The sequence below is a fragment of the Mycteria americana genome, chromosome 1 (genome assembly GCF_035582795.1).
Source record: "Mycteria americana isolate JAX WOST 10 ecotype Jacksonville Zoo and Gardens chromosome 1, USCA_MyAme_1.0, whole genome shotgun sequence".
Lineage (NCBI taxonomy): Eukaryota > Metazoa > Chordata > Aves > Ciconiiformes > Ciconiidae > Mycteria > Mycteria americana.
In genome coordinates, this window is record NC_134365.1 from 62468246 (window position 1) to 62492652 (window position 24407).

Below are 24407 nucleotides of genomic sequence, written 5' to 3' on the forward strand. Positions count from 1 at the left end.
GGGGCCTGAATGCAGTGGGTGTAGAACACAGTCAGAACCAGATCCACAGGGAGCTGTGGGCACTATAATGTTCAGTGAATTCAATCCTTCATTGTTTGTCACAAAAAGTGGAACAACTGCAGTGAAACATGTTGCAAGTTACCTGTATGTTTTCAACCTTTTCTTCCTTTTCCCCACCATTGCCATTCAGGGTGGTGAGAGATGAGGGTGAATACCCTAAAGTAGAGAACAAATTGAATGGAAGTTTCTCTCAGCTTGGATTAATATTTTAATCACTGTGTCACTGGATAGGAATGCTGTGAATACCAGCTGGTCTTAGAAGGAAGGCAGTAGTCTCCACCTTTTTTTGAAACTTGATATACTAAGTATGCTCTGGGTTTCCTTTCTGTACCAAAATCACTCTGGTATGAAAGATGGAGGGAAGTTTGTTTTGTGAAGGTCAGGAACAAGCTAGGTTTGTCACTATTTGACACAATAACGATTTGCAGTACCAGAAAAGAGACTTTCAGTGCTTGGGAAACTTCAGAATGAAAACTGAGATGCTGACAGAGCTTAGGTGGTTTCAAGGCTAGGTAACTGCTGGAGAAGCATTTTGGAGACAGCAATTTTGGACCCGTATGTCTGGAGAGGGAACTAGAGGTGAGTTATAACTTTCTGTGAATTAAGGTTCAGGAATTTCCAGGAGGTCCAAAGCATCTTGCAGGAACTTGGTCTGAAATGCCTAACTTTTCAGACGCTACACTTGCAGGAGACATAGTACTCATACTGGTATGCAAGTCCTAGGAGTCTGATGAAAGATTCACTGATGTTAGGCACGCTACACACATGGTCAGAGCTGGTGTTTAAACATCTAAAGGACTGGGGTCTAACTTGTTGCTTCAGCAAGCACTTTTGGTATAAATGTTTCTTTCAACTTTAAGACTGTTGTTCACAACATCATCAGAATCACATTAGGAAAAACCCTTCATCTGTATCTTTTGCCATTTTATATTTGTAATAACCTTTTTGAAAAATGTGAAATACTGACTTAAACATCAGTGTCATACTTGCAGTATTTTTAATTTTTATTTCTGCTCTGCTCTAAGTTTGGAAGAAAGTGTTTGTTCTTCAGGTATTATTTGGCCTTTAGTCAGCTTTATCCCATTCCTCCTGAGACTGATGATCGCACTGCAGCTGGCCCTGTTAGTGAAAAGTCAGTAATCTGTGGGGTTCCCCTCCCAAGTATTTTTGAAGTCTGCAAAGTGTCCCTTGAAGTTTAATGCTCTGTATTCTCATAATAGAGGAATTGACACAAGGGAATGGGTTTTAAAAAGCATAGCATAAAGGCCAAAATCTGTTAAGGTGAAGAATTGTAACTAGAAGAATCTTTGTACAGATAAAATAACCATGTTTTGATCATTATAAAAAACTCCCTGACTCTTCAAATACTAAAACCTCTGTAAGTTTCAGTATCACTGGAAATCTGCACCTGCAGCCACATATTTCTGTGGCTAAGAATAAAAAACACATCACAGGGAATATCACTCTTCTCAAAATAGTTAAGCCTTGTTCTGATTTGTAATTACTGTTCTCCATGGCCGAGGAAAGCCTTAGCTTGAAATGGCTGGCCACAGCGAGCGCAGAAGTGGTGGCATCTGCTACAAGCTCCCTTTGGTTTCACAGCAGCTTCTGCCTTGTGATGCATGATTGGATTTAGGGGGTCAACTCCAGCAAAGCATGGAAATTAAACAGCAAGGAAACCATTCACATCTTTGAAGTTAAGCACGTGCTCCCATGCTATGCTGGGCTGAAGTGTTAGTATAGAGAGAAAAGCTGAAATGCTCAAATAGTCTGTTTGTAGAAGAGAGCGTGTCTCTGTTAACTGAAGAGGAGTTTGTTGACACCTGCAGTAAAATGGGCCCAGCAAAGCTGTGGCGTAAGGAGTGGAGTATCACTTCTGCTTCCCCCCGAGGTGGCAGCTGGGGACCCCTGGCAGCAGAAGCACTGCTGATAAGGAGGTGTCAGGCCTTGGGCTGGTGCGGGTCACCAGGGCTGAGCTGGGCCCAGGGAGCGTGGAGCAGCTGCGGCAGCGTGGAGTGTTTGCATAGTGTCACCCAGATGTGTCGGTATAGCTTCCAGCTTGCTCCTGCCAGCTTAGCCAGCTTTCTTATCGCTCAAGTGGATGTTAGAAGTTTTTAGAGTAGAGCCTGTGTCCACAAAGCTGACTGTCTAGGTCTGAATGTATCCTTGGGAAACACCATTTCTGCGCACTGCCACTCATGTTTTGCTCAAGAACCGAGGCAGGAGGATACAAAAAGCTTTGAAGAGAAGGCATTAAGCTTTAAATAACGTGGTGTTTGTTTTTTTTTCCCCCCTCCCCTTCCTGAAAGCAGGGGAGGAGGGGAGGACCCGCAGCGGCGGAGCTGCAGGGCTGGGGCTGGATTTGCTGGGCGAGGGCTCGCCCTGGTGGCCTGTAGGGAGTTGTCCTTTCGAGGGATCACCCCTGCCAGGCTGGGTTACATTTGCTGTTCCTGCTACTTTCAAGAAATATTTTCTCATCGTATTCTTCTTTTTGCATTGCCTTTATATGTTCATCCCCATAAAGAGACATTAAGACTGGACAAGAGCCATTTCTCCAATATTTCAACTGTTCTTTGCACATACATGTATGCATGTATTTAAAATATGTATTTCTCTAACTTTTTAATAGGGATTTTTTTTTTGTGGTTATGCAAATTGCTACCCCCTTGCAAATGTGTCATGGCTTCACAGAATCGTATAGGTTGGAAAAGACCTTTAAGGTCATCGAGTCCAACCGTAAACCTAACACTACCAAGACCACCATTGTACCATGTCCGTAAGCAAGACTTCGCTCTTCTTGTGTCCCAGGAAGAGGCTCTTTGCAGCACTGCCAGAGAAGGTTAATAGGCAACCTTTCAGCAACATGTGTTTGTGTCAGGAGAAACAGTCCTTGTTCCTCCAGTCAGAGACATTATAAGTAAACTGCAGGTAGCGTGTGAACTCTAGACCTGTTGACTGTACAGAAAAGAGTACCAGGATCTCAGTGAATAGCTGGACATATAATTTATTTGTTATGTCTGGCTTCTCTCTCTTGTATGTTAGGGCAAACCTAACCTACCTGGAAAATGATAGTAAAAGAATGTTAATTAGAGAAAATCTTTGAGCTTTCTCAGGGTAAGGCAAAATATTTTCTTTTGTAATTAATTTTGTGAAATCCAGGTTTATATAAATGTAAAACCTGTGTACTGATTGTATGTGCAAATATATTTAAAAAGAAGGAAGATCCTTACATTGGGACTGTGAAATGTATTTTAAGGATGAGAACACAATGTTTTCCTTACTAGACTTTGAATGATGGTAGTCCATATCGACCAGGTGGATCTGAGCCTAGCCAGGAAGTCACCTTGGCCAAGCCAGGTATACCTAGAGCACAGGCTGTATAAGGACTAAGGCACAGGCCTGAGCTTAAATGCAGCTCTGGAGCCAAAGGGTGCGAGGTGTGTGGGTGGAGACACAGATAAGGCTTCTCACAGCTGTTCTCACAGGACTCTGGTCCAGGTTACACAGCTGTGCTGTATCAAAGCATAGCTTAACTCTGGCAGCTGAAGTCTGGGGGGGTGGATGGACAATGATGATGATAAAGATTTTGTTGAGAAGAAAGATTGCAGGCTGCTCAAAGTAGTTAGAGCCTCTTTGTGTGCCTAGGGCTTTGACTCTGAAATTGTATTTCCTGCTTTGAGTTAGGGGATAGTGAGACACCCTGGCTTTTAGATGTTATAGCTACATAGACAAGTATGAAATCTCTTCTTACTATGGTGTGAATTCAGGAAACTCCAGCGACCCCTTGTACTTTCATCACTGCAGAAATGCCAGATAGCATGAGCAGTTTGGTAAGTGAGCTACAGGATAATATAATGGAAAAGAAATGAAGTATTGATCAGGACAAAGCTCTTTTTCTCTAGGGTGTGTTACTCTTCTACACTGGACTTGGTTTCTTGGTTCTGGAGTACACTAGTCACAAAACTCCTTTTCTGCTCTTTTCTATGATGTTAGACCATCCTTTCTTTTTCTGGACCAAATGATTTAATTATTGCATGCAAAGTGGAACAGCTTTAACAAGAGTGAGTGAGAATATCTATTGTTTGAATACCAGGATTACATGCCCAGTTACTTTTCTGATGTGCTTTTAGCCTGACATTTCTCAGTCGTTGTAAGTGCTAACTCATTTGGCTCTCTGTTCCATCTCTTGGTGTACGAGTGTTTCATCCATAGCTGCCTTGCTATCCGTATGTATTAGGAGCTTTTTTTCACCCTTTGTGAAAAGTGTATGTTTCATTTGGTGGCAAGGCTGTTGAAAATTTTGTCCTTGCCAGCATATGAGTCCTTCTGCAGATCTAATCCAGGATTGTTTCTTGAATATTCTGTGTGAAGTAGGATGGGATATTTAATAGGAGAAAGGGTGCATCTCCAAAGATAAATGGCATTGGTAGGATGAGGGTATCCTAGCTAGGTGATGAGTTGGCTGTGCGAACCTAGCTATAGGATACAATGCTGCTTAGACTATAGCTGTGTGTTGAATAAAAGTTGTAAAAAAGGTTTAAGAGAGGGTGGTTTTTGTAAGGTATCTTTTATCCAGTTCTGTCCGAAAGGTAGCAAGTCAGCATGCAGTTGTAACTCTCAGTACTTCTGAAAGCAAAATGATTTTTAGAGTGTATGAGAACTACTATGATAGATGGAAAAAACTGCGTGGGTTTTCTTTGAGTCACAGGTAATTATCAGCAATCTGGTACTGATGGATGCTACAATAAAGCCATTATACCTCCATGTTATTTACCCAGAGCTATGATATGGATTTGGAGGGTTGAATGTAAAGAAGCAGTTTTAAGAATTTTATATAATGATGAATTTTTTTTTTCCCTATTCATTCTGCTTATATCCAACAGGTTGTGAAAATACCTGTAGGAATGATTATGTAATGAAAGCAGACAGTAATAGAATTTAGTATGGAAAAATAGACTTTAGATCTGACAAGATGCTGTGTAAGATAAAATGCTGTCATGCCTGAGTTAGGCTCACTAAAGCTACAGGGTGGGGGGAAAGGGGGGAGTGAATCTTCTGCATTCTCCCAGAAGACAGGAACAGTCAAAAGAGACATGCTGAAATCTGTTGTAATAGTTTTGGACCAAATGATTCAGAAGTTCTGCAGCTACAAGCTGTAGGCACTTTTAAAGAAGTGAATGCTTCTTGCTGTGAGTTTTTATTAATAGCAATGCTAAATATACCATTGTTTTAAAGAAGCAGCAGAATGCAGTGGATGATGTGCTGAAATTATCAGTCTTATGAAACTCATGAACTCTTTAAAATGATTGTCAGGAGATTTTTTAAAAGCAAATGTGTCTGTCTATGGCTTTAGATTTTTCTGAGTAACTTGTGTTTTAAGAACAGTGTGTTAATAGGCTGTAATAGATTTTAGTGTACATCTTGGAGCAGAATTTCAGAGACCCATTAGCCGAATTTAGCTCTATCAATAGGCATCCAGATTTTCAAAATATATCAGTCCTCAATAGGACATGAGAGGCAAATCTTAAGCCAGACTTCAAATTCAGTCTGCACCCAGCAATTCCTTATTGCTGTTATTAAGTGAGAGCTGCTAAGCATTTAACAGTTCTGGAAACATTGCCTATAGTAGTTAACTTGTGGCTTGTTCCCACCGAAATAGAGGCAAAACTCCTGTTGATTTCAGATATGCATGATCAAGCCTCCAAGGTCTTATTTCATAATTTTATCGCTCAAAGATGTATGTTACACTGCAATGACAGAGATCTGTCATGGTTTAATGTGCTATTCTGTAAGTGTTATCATGTTGATACTGAATTTTCCTGGACTCTGAAATGCACAAGAAGTTTTGTATCTCTTCCAATTTTTGTAAGGTTGATCTAGAGGAGACATGAAGATACCTTCAGTTATTTGCCAAAAATGGATTCCCATGAAAAGTTCTTGAATTGTACACACTAGAAACTAAGGGTAGACTGGAAAGTAAGGTCCTTCAGGTGGGGTGAATTATCACTGTTTTAAAGCGTGATGGTGTTTCCTGGCAGGCTGGTCAAAAATGTTTGTAGTCTTTAATTCATGCAAGATATACACCACGAGCTTGCCAGATGGCACCGTGACACACTGGATGGCTGTAATGTCATATTTCTTCTGTGTACAATTCTTATCAGCAAGAAGGTCCCAGAATAAACAGGTTGATTGGCTTTATGGTGCTCTTGCTTTATGCTGATTACAGTATATCATGTTGCCATGTTTGGTCAGCAGATGTATTTGGACATCATGCTGTTTGTCAAGTCTACATCCTCCCTGATTACAGAATGACCCGCCAGCGATTGCCATCACTGATGGTATTTCTACTGTGCTTCTGTGAGACTGTTGTTATTAACCCAGCAGTTGTGCAGTAAATTCTACAAAACATGGTTCAAAATATGAATTCATCAGGCAGTTGGACTGGATGATCGTTGTAGGTCCCTTCCAACTGAAATAGTCTATTCTATTACATCATCAGTATGACAACGAGCTTAACGGTAAGATAATCTCCTTGCACAGGAGCATAACACTTGGTAGAGGCTTCATCACTGCTTGGATCAAATGAGAAAGGAGAATAAAATACATGGACTAAGCTGAAGCATTTAGTAAACTGGTTCAGTTCTTTAGGATATTGAGATTTCTTGGCTGGGCATCTGCTGCTTAATATATGAGAAAATGGAGGACAAAGGCAAACACGTATTTAATTTCATATTAGAAAATGCAGAGAATATGAAAAACACTATAAATGAACTGTCTATTTACTCTTTGTGAAATGAAATAGTTGGAGCCCTTCTTCCAATAAAACTGATTATAGGGTTCAGAAATTACTTAGATTGCAGATTGAAGCTGTACCAATTTTATCTGAGAGATTACTGTAATTGCGGCGCCTGTAAATTCATGTTGCTTAGTAACGTTATGGACAAAGTTATGAGGAAGGAATCATACTTTTTAACATATACATACTTTCACTGACTTCTCTGTTTGAATGTCATTCACTACTTGCACATCACTACTTTAGCATTATGCCTTGGCAGGACACAGTTCCTGCATCTTGTGTTCCTTGAACTTGTGCCTGTGAAGACTTACCTAAGTGAATAACTTTGTGCAAGGAGTAGTTAAAGCTTCAAGGAGACTGCTAAGTCAAGCGTATCCATAAATCTTTGCAGGCTCCAGACACAGTGTAGTTATGCTAAAGTTACATTACAAGTGCAGTATAACTGCGGTGCAATGTAACGTAATGGATTTTGTGGAGAGGATGTACAGGCTTGCCCCATAAAAGAGAGCACCATGCAGGGGGAGACAGATGACAGATAACTATAACGTTTAAGAAACATCAAGAATATGATGCGTATATCTTCACCGTCACCTCACTTAATATTTGTGCTTGCATATTCTTACGATTATAGGTGATAACATTATCAAAAGTATCTGTTTATCAACAGAAAATTATAATAGAAATGAACTAAAAAGTTTAATTCCATGCACATACTCTCAAATCTAGGCCCAAAAGAAGAAAAAAAAACCGTATCTTTCAACCAGCGAATACTAGCATCCTGTTTTTGCCAAGTCTTAGTGCTGTAAAATGTTGTGAGGAGGGAACCCTTGAAAGACTGCAGGAGACCGGTAGAATCTCCAGAAAGAAAAGAAAGTAGTGTGCTGAAGGGAGGTGATTCTGATTTTTTAGGAGGAAGATAAATTAGGAGGAAGATAAATTAAAATATTCACATATACCCGATTGTTCTCTGGAAAATATAGGCTAAATGAAAGGTTTACGTGCTACATTTCAGAAAAAATATGATTAATTGATTGGCTAACTCTTAGGAGCTAGTCTGGTGTAGCTAAGGTGTGGAGTCAGATCTGTTTGATTCAATTCTTCGAAGATCTTCACAGGATGCAGAACAGACGCGGCTGCTCTTGACTTCTGTGGTCTTCAGTGAGCGTGCATCATACTTACAGCTAAAATAATATCTGCAGAGCTGAAGATGTATCCCAAGGTTTGCATATTTTAATGGTGGGGTCATAATTGTAATACAACCTTCTGAGTATTGAGGAAGAGGTTTTGTGGGTTTTCTTGTTTGTTTGTTTTTGGGATTTTTTTTTTCCCTAAAATTGGTACAGGCACATTTTTCATTTGTAGCAACATAAGGTTTTATGCCAAAATGTGTGGGGTTTTAAGCTAATGTAATTAAAGTGGAGAGTTCTATCTTAGGCCGTATTTTTAAAGTAATATGTGTTGACACAGCTGTCGTCATTTGATAATGATTTGATTTGGGGCAAAAGTAGTAGACCGTGTTTAAAAAAAAAACCAACAACTTACTGTCATGTTACTAGATCAAACTTAAAGCAACTATAAAAAGAATGCAGCCATACCACACTATCACGTACAAAGCACTGAGCTGGGTTTTTTTTGTTGTTGCTGGTTTATTTATTTATTTATTTAATTAATTTAAATGTCTCTTTTCCCTAACTGTGTGGAAGGTTACTTGTTTCAGACGCAGCCAAATTAGAATAAAGTTCGGGCAAAAGTTTTCTACGCAGAAGGTATTACAAACACCTAATTTGATTTGGATAGAACAAAATCTAGTTACTGTAATCAAATGAGGTGTGTGTTATAAGGATCAGAGAAGAATCAGCAGTGTGATGAGTGCATTCTCATTTGCATTTGTGCTAAGGCTATGAAAAGGTTGCGCAAGTGTAACTAAGCAGCATGGACACTTATTTTGATATGAGTTCATGTTTTGCTTTAGGACAGAAAAGCTATGCTCTTGATATAGGGTAAATTGCAATAAAACATTCTTCAACCAACATAATAATTTTATACAGCTTTAATTACAGCATCTGAAAACTAGATGAAGTTAAACCAGTGCAATTTTTCCAAGTAAATGAGGCCTGAGATCACATGTACGTTTCTCTAACAGGGTGTAAGTTGAAACATGTAAAGTACAATTTATGCTTGCTTTAAAGCTGATTTATTCTAATCCAATGGTATAAGACATCATTGGTTTTCCTTGCAGAAATTTTCCTCTTTATTTTTTATTATTTAAATCTTGTTTGTGCTAATAACATTAAAATGTACTTTCCTTCCTGACTAGTTAGCATTACAGTGTGAGAGCAGTTGTGCTTTTCAGGCAAATGGTTGTGTAACCAGATGATAACTTATGGATTTTTCCAAAGCAAGAGCAATGGATGCTGGAGGAGGCTGCCAGAAACTGGAGGGAAAAAAATGTTATTGATCTATATCATAATTTTCCAAAGCCTCCAGAAGCAAGAAGAAAATATTTCTATACTATTTCTCTTTTAGTACATATATCTTCAAAACAGACATGCACCTCTCAGTGTGCTGTTGCTGAACTCCTTAGTTTTACTGAGAAGGAGGATGTATTAACCCAGAGATGGGTACGGGTCAGGAGTATTTATTTCTACTACAAACCTGACAGTTAAACGATGATGTGGGTGTCTGGGTCTGCCACAGCCTTGTGCTCAGTGAACAGACTCCATTACCAGCATAAAGCACAACTCATGTTAGCGATGCTTCGTGAGAAGAGAAGGATTCACCATTTGGTCTGGTTGCAGGACTGAGGCTTCCAACTTAATTTATGGTAAAATATGTTAAAAGGTACTTAGGTCTGTTTGTTTTGCTTTCTTCCCTCCATTCTTGAAAGGGCAATGGAGATAGAAACATTGGCCAGTCTTTTCTGATGTGAATCAAAACTTTGGAGATGCAGAAGACCAGACAAAGTAGTAGGACTGTATGGTTTGTTTAACCCTCATAAAAAAACCCCAGAACTAAGACAAGTCCACTGGGCTCTGTTCTACTCCATGAAACTACATCTAATTCAATTTTGCATTGTAGGTTATGCAATTTTAGGTTATGAGGGACAAATCCAATAGGTCTGGCATTAGAGACTAAATTTTACTATTTATTTTCTCTGAATAAAGTGTCTGTTTTTCAAGGCAACTTCTATGAAGAGAGGTTGCATTTTTACAGTATATGTGTGATATATTCACTTTGAAGCAATACTGTACACCCTTACATTGTCTCTTGGCTTTGAGATGTTGACGTTCTTTAAAAGAAGGTAAACCCATCTCTTTTTAAAGGCTTTTTTGAATTATAGGCCCTGCCTCTAGTAACAGGAAATGCCACACAAGCTTAATAAGACTGTTTTCAGTTCTTTTTGACTTTGGCAAAGTTTCAGTATGTGGACTTGAAGGTTGTTACCACAGGCTTTTTTTCTTTGGTTTGAAGCTTCAAGTGGAGATTGTCTAGGAAAAAGTATAAATTGTTAAACTATTCTGGTTTAGAACAGGGATTAGAAATGGGAGGCTGTGTCCTATGTGCTACAAATGTCCTTCTGAAAACATGCATGACTGTGGCTGAATTGCAAGTCTCTGCAGAATTGCAGTTTGCGTGTGCTCGACGGGGACTTGGCCAAACCTCCCTGAAGGTGCCACTGGGCGAAGCCACAGTGAGCCCAGTGGGCTATGGTATGACATTCATGCAAAGCTGGTATTCGTATCATGTTTCAATGTAACTTTATTTGATCAGTTAAGTTTATTCAGGCATACAAACTGTCCATCAAAAATAATTGGTTTTTTAGAGCCAAAATTTCCTTTTGCTTGCTTGTGTTCAGGAAAAAAAAATGTTTTTAGTAATTCAGTTCTTGTGGTGTGTGTGGTTTTTCTATTACTATTTATTTTTGGCTTGAGATTTTTTTTTGGGTGAAGGATATTTCCCTTTTTGCTTCTATGCAAGTTACACTTTGCATGGCAAGATTAATCTTTTAGTTGGAGGTCAAGGACAGCTGGCAGAGTTTTGAAGTCATCTCAAGAACAGTGAAAAGTCAGGGCTATATATAAAGTGCTGAGCAATAAGTGACATATAAGTATATGATCACCTCACCTAAATTTGTCTGTAAAGGAAATAATGTTTTATGATATGTTAAGAATTTGAAACCTTATTGAAGTTTCATTAGTCTCTTTAAAGATTGACAGCTGTTAACCATTTTCCCCAAGCTCTTCAAATCTATTGTCGGTGTTATCTCTGCCTAGCTGGGTGAGTGAAAACAACCCAATTCCCCAGGTATGGGGGGAATCCTGCCAGCTGATGGCTTACAGCCTCTTGTTTTTTGCCTGCTCATAAACCCCTTGAAAATAAGAGCATAGGATGAGTGTTTACTGAGCTCTGGTTGGGTATAGTGGGGAGAAAAACCTGGTCCTGCTTAGTCTCATGACATGATTTGCCATGTTATGCTGGTAATCGAGTCAGTCCTGTAGAGAGGGGGTTCTAGTGACAGAGAGCCACGATAGCAAATACTATGACATCTTCTCTTTCTGTAGCCCTAAGGTGAGACATGCCTTTGGGCGTGAATTTCCTACCTCCTGCGCTTGGAACTCCTTGGTGGTCATTTTTTGAGAGTGAAAGGGCAGTGTCCACTGATGTAACTTGGAGGACACTCTGGCCCATGCCTGCTTGTCTGTGCAGTCCAGAAATATTCTTTGCTCTTTAAGCTATTCTAATTCAGATTGGTATAATATAGAGGTGCCTGAGCTACCTTTCCAGTATTTCTGCCAGGACGAGAAGCAGTTTGGTGTGACAGCACCAGGTTCTGTATAGGCTAATTTACTCTGCCCAGAGGCAGATATTTTGAATTATTAGCTAGGAGTGGAATAAATTAGCCCATGGGAACTCTGGGCTGCTGCAGCTGGATTAGTTTTCAGATGCCTTGGAAGCAGTCCATGCACTAGAGACCAGGGCAACCAATTTTTTTGCCAGATATATGTGTGCCCTGCTTCTTGTGGAATGTCATTTGACCAGGGCTTGCTCCCTGGCATTATTATGTGACAGAGCCAGAAAGATGTCCCTCCAGCAACTCCTGCTGGAAGGGGAAAAATGCCCGCATTAAGTTGTGACCTGGTGTAAGTGCTGAATTTGACAGGCTTTTTTCCCTTCTGCCATGTTGGGGATGAATTGTAAGGCATATACTAAAAGTGGGGATAGAAAATCCTCTGTCCTAGTGTAAGGCATGGTGAAATCATGTCCTGACTCTTACAGGAGTGATACCTGCATTTTGGGACTGCCCTGGCCAAATGAAGGGTATATCTATACTTCTTTGGCCAGGTGTTTATGACATGTTTACAATGCAAAATTGAATTAGATGTAGTTTCATGGGGTAGAACAGAGCCCTGTGGACCTGTCTTAGTTCTGGATATTTTTTATGAGGGTTAAACAAGCTTGTGCAAGAGCTGGTGAGAGTGGTTGAGTGCAGTGCCAGGCAGAGATGTCTAGGATGTGACCCGTCTTCCTTCCAAGACAGTTTGGCTGTCTCTGGACTGTGTTTCTTTGCATTTCCTGTCCACCGTGAATTTAGGTAGAGACACACTTGGCTGTGTCTGCTTTGCCAGCATTATTATTTTGCGATCTGGTATAAAATAATTCAGGGTTGCTTATTTTTTACCTTGCAGACTCAGACTGCCCTTTGGACCAGATGCTGGTTAAATGCTCATCTGTCATATAACAGGTAGTATGTACTATACTGGATGGCATTAACAGAGAAGAATGATAGGCTTCTGACTCCTCTGGTAAGTTTGCTCCAAAGTGGATATATAGTTCAAAATGTACTTCATGTAAAAAGCAAGGTTCATTTTTTTTATTGCCATTTAATCTTCTTCTTAATACAAGATTAGGCTGCAAAGCTAGGAAGTTGGGCAAAAGCCGTTACAAAAATTGCATCCCTATTTAGGTTTGCTTGATGTTACTGGATCTGTCCTTTTTTTTTTTTTTTTTTCCTCCAGGCTGTACCCATAAGCACAAATTTCCTGTGCCATTTTGAATTGTATTAAAATTTTGAATTAGAATTTTGGCAAGTTTTTAGGATGTCTGACATGATGGCTGGAATAATGTACCACGTGGCAAGGTGCCTGCATGGTAAAATTGTGCCACTTGGGTTACCAGGAAATCTCATAACTTGTTTGGATTAAACATTTTCTTTTGGGAGGAGGGATGGCTGACAAATGCTCACCAGGCAGAACTAAATAGTCAGAATCTTCTCTACTCAGCTGCACTATGGAAGTGTAACATTTAAAGTATTTGGCTCTGGTTTATATTGGAGTTTGTGAGGAACAGTACAGAGACTAATGTTTCTGATTTCAATTGCTTTCTTTTTCTACTCTTGTTTTAACCATATATTAATATGCATAGGTGGTATGTGCTTATATTCTTGCTTTTCCACATTGGATGTGGCAAATTAATTTCAAATGGTGTTAGTATTACCGCAACAGAAGCGAAGGAAGCAAATAAGCAGCTCGGAGAAAAGATTTTTCTCCAAATAGTTAAAGATGCTTTTCCCAAATAGTTGCACATAAACACAGTTCCACTTATTTTTAAGTACCAATACCAAAATGAAAAGCACATAAGAATTTAATGTATGCAAGAATTTTCCATACAGAAACACTTGTTGGTGGGAGAGGTACTGGCTGGCTAAAGGGACTGTAACAGGGTGCAGTTTCAAAGGGGACTCGGGTCAATAATGGCTGAAAACTGTTACCAGCATCTGCTGGTTCTGTGGCCTTTTAAAGCAAAATAATTTTTACAAACACATTTAGGAAAATTTATGTAAGCAGGCAATATATTAAAGATGAAGAAAATAACATTCCTCAGAATCTTTTAAGGCAGTAAGAAAGACTTCTGATTCTTTCACAAGAGACTGTTTCTGTGTTGCTTTTGCCCATTCTCTGTCAGTCCAAGGTCATTCACCTCTGCAATAAACAACTGTCTGATACAATCTGTCAAACGGTTTTATTGCTTACAAAGCTGCTCCGTTTGGAACGTTGTACCACAGAAGCTGCAGTAAAACATTGTCAGCTTCCCTAGCATTGCGTTTTAATTTCATTCAGCGGGACTTTAATGAATTGTAGTATCTGTTAGCCCAATCTTAGGCTTCACTTGAAGGCTGTACTAGCTGATTAGAAATCCATCCCGCAGTCATGTAAGTGCAGGAGTGTCTTTATTAGCAAGTGGTTTCTGAGGTGTTGAGTGCTCTCAGTAATCACAGACGTGAGAAGGAGCTGACAGGGCTGAGCAGGCTGTGGGGAGATTTGCATGTTTCCCCTGTGTGAACAAAACTATGAAAAGCAAAGAAATTAGATAGTGGTGTAATTATAGTATGTGTGACAAATTAGACCAATATGTGAAACACTTAACAGGTTCTCAAAGGTGTTTTATGTATGCACATATGGGGATCACGTGGCATCTGTGTCCTGAACCTTCAACAGTATTAATAGAGCTGGTGTTTGTGAACTGAGGATAGCATGTAGCCTCTCTCTCAATTACTCCTGGTCACAAAATTCAGCCAAATGTAAAACATTTAGTTCATAAGTATTCTGTTTACCTTGAAAGAAATTGTATATATTATCCCCACTCAGACGCTAGTTAATTACACACTACGGAATAGTAGTAGGATGCCAGATATAAATTAGGGAATGTGGTATGTACTTAACACAACTGCATGTCTTTTTGGTTTTAGGTCCATGCTATCTCTTTCTCTATCCATGCAGTAAGACAGCCCTCTGAGATTCTTCTTTGAAGGATAAGTCTTCTGTGAAGCTCTTTATGTTGGGTGTGAGTTTTCTTTTTTTTTTTCTTTCTTTTTTTTTTTTTAAATTGCCAGCCATAGCCAAACACCTTTCAGTTTGTACTAGATAAGTGTCATAGGTGTGGTCAATTCTGACCATAACATGAGGGAATGTCTGGGTTCTTTTGTGCATTGTCTAAAGTATTGGATACATCTTTTTTAGTTGTCTTGCAGCTAGGATCGCTTGGACCGATCCGATTAAGAAGGGACATTAGCCTGTAGGATTATATTTCATTTTAAGTGCAATTTTAGAAAAAATGTTGTAGGTTGACTGCCTCTACTTCTATATATCCCATTCTGTTTAAATAAAAACTGATATAACTTTTGGAAGAAGGAATGTATCTTCATCTGTCTTCTGTGGACCCCAAATAAAGACAAATGAATTTCCGTGTATGCTCCTTCATGCCAGTTTACATTACCACATATTTTCCAGTATTTGAGTCATTACTTGGAGACCAGAAGACAAGGGAAAGGACTGAGTTGTCTGAAGTTGAGTCGTTTAACAACTTATTTTTAAACACCGCTACCTCATGTTTTAGTTCTCTCTCTAGTCTCGCTGCTAACACTTGGGAATTACTTTGATTTGTGTGAATAACCCAGTGGCCTAACAGGTCTTCATACAGAAGCAAACACCCCATGAAAGTTGCTCTAGCTAACAGAATGACATTAAGGAAACAACTTTTCTTTTCATTTGTATTGCATACATAAAGCATATGCTAGCATTACAAAAGCACATCGTCTGAAATGCAGGGAGAATGATATTTGAAAGCACTGGCACTAGACACTCAAGCACACATCTCTCTCTATAGGTTAGTCCTGGCTATCTGGGGAGCTAACCACAGACTGTCTGCAGCAAAAATGGGGGTTTCTACCCCCCGTGTTTTTCTTTCAGTTTGTTGTGGCTTTGCCTGTGCAAATAAGGTGAGTGTTATTCTTTGGAAAAAAAAAAAAAAAAAAAAAAGAGAATGCTCAGAGTAGTATTTAGTCTGAAATCCTTCAGATTTGTATAGGATTGCTGCTTTAGAGAGGGGAGGAATGGCTGAGTAACTTCCAGCCATAAGTGACAATGGGTTATGTGGATCTCCTTGGTATAAGAACAAGCATGTTTGATGTTTACTGTATTGGAAAAAAATATGTTCCTTTTGTTGTAAAGAAAGTTTCTGAGCACGTCAGGAATTCTGCATGTGGAGCTGTAACCTTTCTGCTATGGAAGTGGTCTGGTCTTTGTTCTTCTTCATCCATGCATCATCTAATTTGTGGGTTGGTTTTTTTTTTTTTTACAAGTATTAATAGATACGGTTCAAGTTCTCAGACTGCCAGGGTCTACAACTATCAGTGGCAAGTGCTTCACAAGGAGATGGGGGGCCTCAAAACAGCACTAGGACTTCTGTGGATTTCATGGTATTCTTTGTATTACACATTTTATATCCAGCCTAGGGTTTGAGCTTATTTTGTTCAGGCATGTAAGCAGGTGTATATAGCACTTCTCGAGTGCATGCTGGCTGGAAAAGTAAATACTTGCTGTTGATATGGTGTTTGTTGTGAAAGAATCCCAGGCAGCTCCTAGCAGAGGGGGAGACCCGAGGAGCAGCGGAGGTGCAAAGTCGGGGTACGTTCCCCGCGCAGCTCGGCTTGACCTTGAACCCGGGGCCAACCTTCAGCAGTTGCTGATAAAATGCTGCTGGGGGTTGCGGACGGGTGGGAAGGGGCTTTCCCTCGTAGGGATGGCAGACCTGAGGGCCCAGGCCGCGACACCCCTGGACTAGCTCCCCCGGGGTCACGCCTGCTGGGCTCAGCTCTTTACGAAGCCGCTGCCCGGTGTCGCCAAGCAGCCAGCCTCGCTGTGCCCGCCGCAGCCCAGCGTTGCGGAGGCGAGGCAGGACAGCGGCGGGGCGTGCGGGCGGCCAGCGCTCCCCGACGGCCGCGCCGGGCCGGTCTCTGCCCGCAGGCGGACGGCGCTACCTGCCGGGCCGGGCCCCGCCTCCCGCCTCCCTCCTCGGCGCGGCCCCGGGGCGGGGCCCGAGGAAGTGACTTCAGCCGGCGGCGGAGCAGCGCGGCGCGGCGGGGCTGGGCGGCGGAGCGGAGCATGGCAGCGGCGGCGGCGGCGCGGTCCCTGCTGGCGGCGGGGCGGGCGCGGGCGGGCGGGCGGCGGTGCCGGGCCCTGCCCGCCGCGGGGGCCGCTCCCTACTGCACCGTGGCCCCGCAGCAGCAGCAGCGGCAGCCGCCGCCCGACATGAAGAGCTACCTGTGGTCGCGCTACAAGGAGGCCAAGAGAGTCACCAAGGGTGAGCGGCGCCCCGGGGCGGGCCGAGCCGAGCCGAGCCGAGCCGCGGGGTCCCCGCCGTGCCAGCCCTCCTCCTGCGGCAGGTCGGAGTGCCGCCGGTCTCGGAGCAAAGAGATGCGTGGTGGCGGCTGGGAGAGGAGGAGCGGCGAGCCGAGCGGGAGCCCGTGCGGCAGCGGGAAGGGTTCGGGGGCGAGGCGCGGGTGGGGGGGGTCGTGCGAGCCGCTGCGCGCCCCCACCCGGGGGGTTTCTCCTCGTGGGTCGCCGTGGCGAGCAGCCGTGGGTCCGCCCCGCAGCGCCCGGCGGAGCCGCGTCTGCTCCTGGAGTCACCGCGGCTCTGGTGGCAGCGTGCTCTCCCTTCTGCGGGTCTCTGGTGGTCTCCAGTGCTCTCCCAGCGTCAAACCGGGAGCGCGGGTAAGACCGTCACCTCGGTGGGTCCTGAGGCCGGATACCCGGTGGACACGCAGTCGGGGGGGGAGGCTGCCCCTTTTTCTTCCCCTGCTCGGAAGGAGGGGGCGAGCCCTCAGCCCACCGCCCGCCCGACCCGCCGGGGCTGAAGCTGTCTGGAAGTGCCTCGGGGAAGAAGCCCTTCCCACAGCGTGGCTGGGCAGCGCGAAGCGGCTGGCGCTGGAGATGTGCTGTGTGGAGAAAGGCAGATGTGAAAAGAAACTCGGGAAGTTGGTCGTCTCTTTGAGGGGCTTTCTGCAATAGGCTGCTCTTCCAAAAAGTTAGAAGTTTTAGATGAGTTCTTTCGTTTCGCCTGTGGTTCCATAAAAAATACTGTGAAGCATTGAAGCCAGGATGAAATGCTAATGCTCCGTGCATGACTCTGGGAAGCCCCGTTCTGCAGCCCAGCTAGGCAAAAAGTTAAGGGCCAAATACTTGCTTGAAGCTTGCTTGCTTCTCCCCTTGCTCTGATGGGAAGAGTATTACCCAGGTGCTTGAATATGTGAATTTTTTTTTTTTAGAGAGCCAAAAGAGAAAGCAGCAGCATGCGTTCTGCAACATCGAGTGGGAAAGCTTGTCCTGTAGTGGCAATGGATAATGCTTTAGTCTTGCTTGTTTCGCCCTTTTAAAAAAGACAAAAATAAGTATGGTCTTATCTTACACTTAAGGGTCTGGAGTGTGAACTGGGGCTTCACTGTGCTGGGTGCAAACATAGCATTTGCAAACATGAAATAGTGGCAGCATTTCACAAGTGAAATAAGAAGCTGTGTTAGAGATCTCAGAAGAATGCTATGGACTTTGGAGGGTGGATAAGGGACAGGAAGAAGAGAGTAAATGCCTTTTATTTTGAATCTTTTTTTTCTTTTCCTGTTTTTGGAATTAACTTTTTTGCATTCTAAACTACACCCAAATAATATCTAAGAGCTGTGTTTAGAGCATAGGGTATTGTTAAGAGAAAATAAGTCAGTCAGTGGGTGTGGGTTGGTGAAAGATGAGGCAAGTGCTTCTAGAATAATTCAGAATATTTTATTACAGCTTAAGTCACCCAGTGACTTCAAGTATGTGATGTTTCACTTAGTTACAGTGTTAAGATGACAAAGCTGTCCTGATTTTTGACCCGAGGTTTATAGCACTTGGGATGCTGTCTGCCAGCCAGAATGTCTAATAGCAACAACGTGTTTCTACTGTCTGTTTTCAGGCAGGCACTAGTCAAGCTTTTTTATCTGAAATATCTTTATTTATATATAGATATATAAATAGCTTTATTTTTAAAACAAGTGTTGACTCACCAGGGTGCACAATTGACATTTGAAAAAATACTTTAACTATAATACAGATATGGGTGTTGTAACATCGTTTTGGAAGTTCACTCACAACTATGCTTATGACTTCAAGTTAATTAAATGCTTCATGGCTCTTTTTATAGAATAAGAGTATTTGCCATAATAGTAGCGTGTCAAATTTCATTTGATTATTTTGTTACCTCAACTAAGCATAACATTTATCCCCTGTATTACTGTAAGCAGAGACTGGAAATAGTAGGAGCTAATGTTTTGGTTGAGGCTTATTTTGTTAAATCCCTTGAAATGAAAGATACAGCTTGTCATGTCAGCTTAAGCATGGGGAACTCCTGGGATCTTTTTTGGTGAAAGAGATGCTGGACTTTATTTGAAACTTGGAATTAAACTCAGTGCAGCTGCTGTTCTGTCTCTCTCAAAAACTGAAAGACTTGGGTACCTGCATCTAATAAAGTTGGATGGTTTCAGATCACTGTCTGTTATTGGGCATCTGTATTAGTTTCTTATTGTATCTGCCCATCAACTGTGCAGCAGTCTAAGGCATTGCTTTTACAACAGAAATGTTATTTCCCTTTCTCTGAGTTGGCCAGGGTTTTCAAAGTGGAGCACTGTCTTTCTAACAGATCTGGAGTCCCCATGCCTACCTGCCTTGTTGAGATGATTTCCTCCCATGTAGTGTATCTGTCCTCAGAGCTGAAGGTGTTGAGATAAGCTTGACCGATTCCTTCTAGACTTGTATGTAGCAAGTAACCAAACAAAGCATATTCCCTTTAAACTCACCCTTCCAAGCACAGATTTAAGATGAAAGCTCCCCTTTTTTTCCAGTAGTAGGGAAGGCTGGATTATAAAGATAGTATATGGGAAGGAAAGGAAGAAAAACGTGCTCATGTGTTATGCTTCCAGGTGGGTAGCATTTAGCCTCCTAATGTTGCTTTTCCAAGTTTTCTAAACAAGAATACAAACATCCTTAATACTTACGTTGGTGTTGGTCCTAAAGTTACTTAATATGTTATGGCGCTATGTAAGTGGTCTTAACTTTTCAGTATACTTTTCAAACAAATATCAAGATAATTATACCCTTAAAAATGGAAGTGATTTACACACACTAGGTGCATGTGTGTAGAGAATAAGCAGAATACTTTTGGGTTCCTGACTTGCTAGAAGGCTAATGAGCATAACAAAGTATATGTAACTGTTGTTCGGAAAGTATGGCAGTCACTTGAAGTTTACTTATTTGAGTTGAAACTGAGTAATATGGTAACCTTGAAATGGTGAAGCAAAAGAAATTAAAGCAATGTCAAATTAAAACAATGTCCATTCTGCTTCTGGGGCAGAAACTGGACCAAATAATGGGAGGAGAAGACACGGCTCCTATAATAATAATAATAATAATAATAATAATAATAATAATAATAATAATAATAATGATATCCTCCTCCAACTCCAAAGTTCATTTTCAAAAGCATTAATAAATGTGTTAATGGAGTTAGCAAAAAATTAAATATATTGAGTCTGGGGTTCTCTGAGCAAGATGCTGAAATGCATCTTCTCTCCTACTTGAACTGTACGGCGAAAAGCATGCTTCAAATAAAAACTATGCGTCACCAAGACAAGTTAGGGACAGCATTTTCAGTAGCATCATATTGTTAAGGATTAGCTGGTTAGTGTGAATTAGTTTGGTAATATCCTTCATCATTTATTTATATGTAGAAATTCCTAATTGATTTATATGTATTTATTTAAATAAAATTACAAGGATGGTATAACTTTTTTTTTTCCCTCTCCCCTGTTCCCAGAGTTGGTTCCTTCAATTATGAGTAACATGCTGAATCCGGATGCTATTTTTTCAAACAACGAAATGAGCCTGTCGGACATCGAAATCTATGGTTTTGACTACGACTACACATTGGTCTTTTATTCTAAACATCTGCACACGCTGATCTTCAATGCTGCTCGAGATCTTCTTATTAATGAGCATCGGGTAAGTAAAATTAATAGAAAAACAATAAACTTACGAAGAAAGAGTATAATAAATAATTTCTAACTGAGAGGGGCATAGCTAATCTTCTCATGCCTCAGTCCTAGCTTAGCTCCCTTACAACACATTTTGTACAACAGCTACATATGAACCACAGGAGTCCTGATTTATTCTCAGCTGCAGTTTTGAGCAGAGTGCAATCTGACAACTGTTAAGGAATAGAGTTTTATTTTCTTTTATTTTTTTAATGTGGTGGTGGTCGTGTGGTTTTTTGTTTTTTCCTGATTGTCAATTATTGGAGTCACCCTAATAAATAAGGAACTTAAAAGTTACCGTTACTCTGTTTTATGCATTGCTGTGAGTGCAGTGATTAATTTCCATATGAAATATTTTTAGCCTGACTTCTTAGGAGGTCTTTGATTGCCCTGTGTGCTTGCAAAGTGCTCTGCGTGCGCCCGGCGTTTCAGCTGAGTTAGCTGAAGGGGCAGCGTGTGCAGTGACACTGTTATCAGAGGCCGGATACAGGAGAGACCCAAGTAAGTGTTCAGCTCAGTCGTCCCCTAAGAGGGAGCACTGCCCTGTTGCCTCACCAAGCAGCGTATTTGCATCCATGACCAGTTGACATCCAAGCAGCTTGGAGCTGCTTGTTGCGTAGTTTGGGGATGGGAGAAGTTACTGTGTGTCAGAAAGCGAGGGGGAGATGGGTGACTTGGGAAACTGAAGGTATTGCGGGGAAAAAGATGGAAGAAAACGTGGACTGAAAGAGGCAAAGTTTATTGAACTCTAGGACTTGCAGGAAAATAAAAGACAAAAAATCCACAGAGTAACTTTGTTAATAAAACTGCTTGTGTGTTTTATACAACCTAAATCTGAATGGGTGGTGTTATTCTACTTTCGTATTTGAATCTAAAGGTTAGGAGCTATATATAAACATCTATAAATATCCCTGGAAGAACAAACAAAACTTTGTGGGCTCTACAAGCTTATACAACTTGATCCCCCTAAGATTTCAGCATGCCTTGGTAGTAATTTCTGCAGAATGTGTAAATACACTTTACTAAAGCTACCTGGTTCTTGCAAAAATCAACATTACCATAGGAGTCAAGATTAATGCTTGTAGACAATAATTAAAACAGTGCTGTCTTTACTATTTGAATGAATTCAGGCAGTAATAACTTTCCAGTTTGTCTCAATTAAAATATCTTGAGTTCTAGTAAATGAAGCTCCAAGTTCTTTTTGAGACAACTTATTGAAGTATATCCTCTCCTGTTGGAATTTACTGAGGGACAACAGTTTTTATCAATGTTATCTCTGTAGCTCCTTATACTGTTAATGTTTTTCTTGCCTTTAACATTAGAAAAAGCTTCTAGATAGTATTTCCCATTATGACTGTCATAGTCAACCTAAAAGATGGCCAATTTTGGTCATGGCAGTGTAAGGTAATTCATCAGAAATTGCAAAATACAGTGTAGGAATCAAGGAATTTTGAAGTGTGTCCAAGAGAATAAACATCAATTTAATGCTAATCTTGGCGGTGACAGCAGGTGTTGGATGTAAACTCTTGCTCTTGGGTTTATTTCTTTCCTAATGTACAGGCTCTGTGCCACCTTATCTGGACTACTGTTTCAGTCCAGATATATCTATCCCTACCAAGAGTGGGGTAAGCAAACAGTGCAATTTTTATCTTTATTTTATTTGGCTTGTAAGGAAGCTTTGATTCGTGTGCCAAGGTAGGCTCATTCTTTTTCTCATATGTACTGGCATGCATGCAAAAAGACAGCCTTCTATTAGAATAAATTCAAGTAGGAAAGTCAGGCATGCAGAAATTTGAAAAAGTCAGAAATAAATTTCCTTGTTCGTGCTTGATGTGGCTGCTTTGAGGCACGTGAGGTACACTGTCGTTTTTAATTAATCACATTCTGTATCATCCCCTGATGTTTTCCCTTGTTTCCTTTTCTGCTTCATGTTCCCTGGCCAAATCTGTACATCTTCCCAATGCATCTGTAGGCTTTTGATGCTGTTCTTCATTGAGATCAGTAGCCTTCCCCGTGTTTTCTGGAAGTGGTGGTAGGGATGATAGTTCAGAAGTTAGGAGAAAGGACTATTTTCTTTAACTGTAGATGCCCGATACAAGCACAATCTACCGTAGTTGCAGAGCAAGTCCTCTTCAGCATAGATAAAAACTTTGTGGAGAAATTGTGATTTATTCATTTTTTTGTAAGAGTAGCTAAGGCCTCTGTTGAAGCTGTATAATCTGCTTTTTTCTCTGAAGGCTTGTAAAGTAGCCATATATGTATGGAGACTGTTGTTGAGAAGGTGGAGAGTGTGCCTGATACGCATTTGTCAAGTTCTAAGACTGCTGTAGCCTGTGGGAGGAAAATGGAGGATCACCTTTCAGTTGGTTAATCAAAGAAATGATAGTTTTCTCAGGCCTTGTCAGAAATGACTGAAGCATTTTACCTTTTAAAAACAAATGAACAAAACTCTTAGCCCAAGGCACACACCTAACGTATTTTTTTCACGGCTAACCTATGCTTAAAGCAGGACAAAATTGCAATCGACTGAAAATGGGCTTGTACTGAAAAATGTTAGAAAACTCTCTAATAGGTGGTGTGAGCTTATCTGTGCTATCTATAAACAACCTGAGGAAAGAATACATGACACAGACATTCAATTCACGTACATCTCTAAACAACAAGGTGTTACAAATGCTGTCCAGGGTAAATACAGTTGGGTCACTGTGGTGTTCTCCTGAAGTAACTCACCCTGGTGGTGGTGCTTAATGCCCAACTTGCTTTCAGAATCTGATCTTTGTGACACACTGTACCTTGGGAAAGTCCCTGTTAGGGGAGTCTGGCTTCTCCAGGTAACATTAGCCGTTGTGAATTCTCTTCTTCCTTCCTTCCCATCGGTGTTTATTTGCAGTGCACCGTATCTTTACGCAGCTGTGGGGTCTACATTTCAAACACGACAATCTAAGATCAGGAGCATGATCCACACTTAGGGAGTCAAGACAAATAGCTGTACTTCTTTCTTGAGAATGCCAGAGATTTTTTTGCTCCTGCTAATATTGATGATATTGTATTGATTTTTCTTTCAATAGAAGTGAGCAGTAAAGTTCAGGTATCTCTGTAAGTCAGGCCATGTTCTTGGGTTTCTAGCTAGAAGGTTGAGTTGGAAACTCTGTTCGTATAGTCTGTTTCTTGGTGACTCTTCACAATGCAAGGTAACTCAGCTATTAAATTTTAGGGAGTTAATAACGTTTAGTTTGTTTTCAAAGGTGCGTATATTAAAATAACTTTTTGAACAAGAGCCTCATGTTCAAAGGTGATCGCTACAGAGTACCTGGATGTCCAACTTTAGGTACTGTGCTTGACTTAGATTTAAAACATTGACCTTGGATTTTGGAAAAAAGTTTGACATGTCTTGCACTGTACATAACGTTCCTGCAAATCTCACCAACCTATCAAAAAGCCTCGTTGTGGTTTAACCCCAGCTGGCAACGCAGCCGCTCGCTCACTCCCCCCCGGTGGGATGGGGAGAGAATCAGAAAAGTGAGAACACTCGTGGGTTGAGATAAAGACAGTTTAATAGGGAAAGAAAAGCTGCGCACACAAGCAAGGCAATACCAGGAACTCATTCACTACTTCCCATGGGCAGGCAGGTGTTCAGCCATCTCCAGGAAAGCAGGG

The 24407-nt window shown here is 41.2% G+C and overlaps 1 protein-coding gene across 3 annotated transcripts in view; it reads left to right on the forward strand.

The window, feature by feature from the left end:
• The first annotated feature begins 376 nt into the window (after positions 1-376).
• The window catches only part of NT5DC3 (5'-nucleotidase domain containing 3), a 42828-nt gene continuing 18797 nt past the window's right edge, over positions 377-24407 (forward strand). The window contains exons 1-3 of one of the 3 annotated variants that reach the window (XM_075502717.1): positions 377-639; positions 12544-12660; positions 20534-20718. In XM_075502717.1, coding sequence (XP_075358832.1) covers positions 20551-20718 — 168 coding nt within the window. In that variant the 5' untranslated portion in view covers positions 377-639; positions 12544-12660; positions 20534-20550. Of the gene's footprint in view, positions 640-12543; positions 12661-16782; positions 16997-20533; positions 20719-24407 lie in introns of those variants that run through there. The other 2 variants (XM_075502708.1, XM_075502699.1) reach the window with 2 other exon arrangements.